Raw genomic sequence first — 3,958 nt, forward strand, 5'->3', positions numbered from 1 at the left:
AAACATTACATTAAGGTGGGACTGGTTGTTGGAACGATGGCTTCTTGCTTCAATCGAGCTATCACCTACCCGAATCCTTAAACTAAGATATTTTCATGAGTAAATAGATGGTAATATGTTTTTCAGTAAACCGCTGCCAACCAGTGGGGTTCGGGATGGATAACTCGCACACATAATTATGGTAGGATTGTATTTCCATGTCTATTTCCACATGGTTCACAAAAGATGGGTTCAATGCGAATATCAAACTTTCATCGCATCTTGGCAATCGCTACCGAATCTAGATCTTCCAAACACCCACACGAGGTAACTACTTTCCCCCCACACACGTTCAGCTGCAATGGGTTGGCACTTCTCCGCTCCCTGTTTTTGGTTCTCTTATTTAATATGTATGCTAATTTAGTTTAATTTTGAAGATGTCTCGGTTGATTCCAAGTCACAATAGATCTAGGACTATAATAGGTGAGGTATTGGCATTTGCCGCCACCAACACAGACTGATAGCTGATGTTCGGAGGGAAAGCAATCCAGTATCAAAAGGATTATGAGCATTCAACCAGAACCAGATAGGAGTAGGGGTGGCTGCCGTTTTCCGAATCTGCGAATAAGATTCGAGGAAGGGGCAAACATGGCACTCACTTCCTTAAGTATTCATGATGATAGTTCCTCACCTCTCCGGAACAGGATAAAAGCTGTTTACGGTTTTAATAAGTTTTATGTGTGGTATCAAACAGGATTTACGATCGGTTGATGTTTCCTTATGCTTGAAAAGATGAGATTGACGAGAATTCAATTTATTTTTTAATAGTTTTCTTGTATCAGTTGTTTACTCAACATGTTTTTAACCCTCTGTTTACACTGTGTTGATAAGGGAAAAGGAATTATTCACAAAATATACCAAACACGATTTGAATAAAGTACGTTATCCAAGCCATTTATTCTGACACAACACAATTCAAGCGAACTCGATACTAATCTCAGTCACCAGCCCCTGCGGAATATCTCCATTTTCATCCAGCTCATCCTGAGCTTGAAACTTCGGTTCCTCCCCCTTCGCCACATGCTTCTGTTTGATGTGAAACGATCGCCAGTACTTATTTTTAAACACAAACCCACAATACTCGCAGGGAAACTTAGCGACTCCGGTGTGCACCGTTGAGTGATGATTCAGATAGCTCTTTCGCCAAAATCGTTTCCCACAAATATCACAAGCATGTGGCTTCTCGGCGACGTGCATTTTCCGGTGCCGCTGCAGGGAACTTTTCGTTTTGATCTTTGCCCCGCAGATGTCACAATCGTAGATGTTGTCCCGATCGGCGTGACGAGCCAGGTGCCCCAGCAGGCCGGCTTTGCTGGAAAATGAACGGGAGCAACCTTCGACCGTACAGGGGTACGGTCGGTGGCCCAGGTGATCATTTCGATGTCGTTCTTGATTCTCGCGATTCACTAGTAAGCCACAAATTTCGCACACCTGAAAGTGTATACGGATTACAAATGTTTTACAATTTTCAGTAAACTAAGATGATTTACCGATTGCGCTGGCAGCTTGATGCGGTTTTTAGGACCCGGTTTTCTTTTCGGTTCGCCCGGTATCCGTCTTCGGCGCTTCAACATTTCATCGGGAAGAATTGGTCTTCCCCGACGCCTCGGTGGATCACTGGAATTTTTCTTTGACCGTTTCGGTTTTGCTATGAAATCTGGGTCGGTATCCTCCTTTTGCTCGTTATTTTCAGCTTCCGATTCTGGGTCAGTAAAGCCAATAAACGCAGTCTCACTTTCCTGTTCCAACTTCAAAGAACAAGTATCGTCAATATCTAACCCAACATCATCATCATCGTCCACATCAGAAAGTATGTCGATGTTTAGAGCCTCTGCTTTAACAGGTAGCTCATTCTTTACTGACTTAATATCCACTTCTTCGGTTGGACTGGGCTCAACTGGCAAAGTAACAGATTCCTCAAACGAATCATTTGTATCATCACAGCAAACATCCGATTTCTCCAGGAAAAGTTTTTCAATTTCAGTCTTGCATTGTTCAACCAGGGCACGGCATTTCGCGAATACTTTCTGGTCCGATTCATCCGCCCAAAAGGTTCCGCTTGGAATCTGTACGTTTTGAGACAAGAGTGCCGCCGATTTTTCACAAACCGTTCGAAAATCATTGATGGTGTACACTAAATCCAAACAGGACTGGCACAAACGGATCGAACGATCTTTTCTGTTTACCTATAAGGTACATATATATTCGCAAGCGATTAATACAAGTTAAGTAGAACGAACCTCAACGGACACCGCCGCTCGGATGGCTTTCTGCAAGTTATTGTTTCCGGTGAATATTTCCAGCAGATCTTCCTTTGCGAGAACCCGTAAACACAGCCGACACAGGAGAGCTTTTCGATTGTACGGACGTTTGTTGCTGGTAGGAGGTGAGTCATCAACAGCGGCCCTACCGCTGGAACGGCTTCTCATTGTCACTTTTAGTAGAAATTCGAAATAATCATAATAGATAGTTGTAAATGATTCCTGAAAAATGATCAACAAAATATGCTCATCAATCTAAACTTAAACACTTCGATCATGAATCGACCAAAGGGCCGAAGTCGCAATGATATCGAATCGAGAAAAATAGCTTTGAAAATTCGGTTCAGAAAATTAAATCGTATTTTAACAGTGCTTGCATACTGCGCCTTCAAATGTATTGAAACACTTTGAAACAATACTAGTTTTCGGAAGCATAACTAAAATGTTTTATATAATAACGTTTTCGTTGATAAAATTGAAAACAGATTATTTCGCCGAGTGTTGTTATGAAATGTTGATTAGGCCATTTTTGAGTCGCCCTCTTGTTTTGACGACTCTCAATTTCGCCCTGCAGTGTCGCCAAAAAACAAAAATCAAATGTGGCTTTCGCCGTGCTCGCTGGAGGGGAAAATTTGTTATTCTTCCTGGGCGTAACAAGCACTTGGTTTTTGTTTAGGGCGATTCTGTTTACGGACCTTGTAAACAATGATGCTGTCAATTTCGCCTGTATACACTACCTTAGAAATGCAGAGGCGTAACCCACCTGGCTTTTTGTTTACAGTCGAAAGTCGGATCCGCCGTTTTGTTTTTTATTGATTTTCATGAAGTGTGAAATATTTATAAATGAGTTTTTATATTTTTTATAAAGTATTTTTACTCCTCTTTCAGATATTAATCAAATCTCTGTTTGTGTACATTTGTTAGTTTCGCCCATTTGTCGGTTCACGATCGACTTGACTTTTGGCGATGTTGACAAACAAAAAAAAAACAAGGGCTTCGATAGATAGAGGGGCACTCGAATGGACATTTTCGCCGTCGATTCTGTAATTTCCAGTCTTCGTTTTGGTTGCTGTCTTCACATGTAGGTGGACAGATGAGAGCTTTTTGTTAGCTTGTGAAAATTAACCTATTTCGCACCTTACTTTATTTCTCCTTCGTGGGGAAAAATTTGGGTAAGAACTATTTTTTCTATTTTTTTCTGCGCGACTTTTGCTGCGTGAAATTTCCCTGAATTATCAGTTTTTCTTGTGAATCTCCGGTAACTGGCGGTCTGTGTTTCGACGTATCATTTAAAAAATTCTCAAACATTTCGAGTTTGTGTGAAACTGGGCCGCGTTTCACGAAAAAATGGATCGGAATTGTACCAATTTGACATAACCTCACTGTCAATGTTCTCGAACCAGAAACGTATTCCAAAATCGTCAACGTAGTGTTTTTATCACCATGGTAAAGGAAGTAAACAAAATCTAAAGGCGAAAAAGCGCAGAAATCACAACAAGTAGGCTGGATTTGTTGTAACGAGTGAACGGTATGATATCATTTAAGCTGCGTTTGGATCAACGATTCGCTGATCGACGATGTTCAAAGCTACACGTTGTACTGGAAAAATTGTTCGGTCCGTGGGACGCTAATCCCGCAGTGGCGAGATGTCGCTAGTA

At 41.4% G+C, this 3,958-nt stretch overlaps 1 protein-coding gene across 1 annotated transcript; it reads right to left on the reverse strand.

Annotated features, from left to right (window-relative positions):
- Window positions 1–922: 922 nt before the first annotated feature.
- Window positions 923–2,571, reverse strand: LOC131696199 (zinc finger protein 239-like). Its single transcript, XM_058984742.1, has 3 exons — window positions 2,280–2,571; window positions 1,530–2,225; window positions 923–1,470 (listed from the first exon to the last, which is right to left on the reverse strand). Exons 1-3 carry the CDS (start codon window positions 2,466–2,468, stop codon window positions 955–957), a joined length of 1,401 nt encoding a protein of 466 aa, XP_058840725.1. The 5' UTR covers window positions 2,469–2,571; the 3' UTR covers window positions 923–954.
- Window positions 2,572–3,958: the final 1,387 nt, after the last annotated feature.

The sequence above is a fragment of the Topomyia yanbarensis genome, unplaced genomic scaffold (assembly GCF_030247195.1).
Source record: "Topomyia yanbarensis strain Yona2022 unplaced genomic scaffold, ASM3024719v1 HiC_scaffold_904, whole genome shotgun sequence".
Classification (NCBI taxonomy): domain Eukaryota; kingdom Metazoa; phylum Arthropoda; class Insecta; order Diptera; family Culicidae; genus Topomyia; species Topomyia yanbarensis.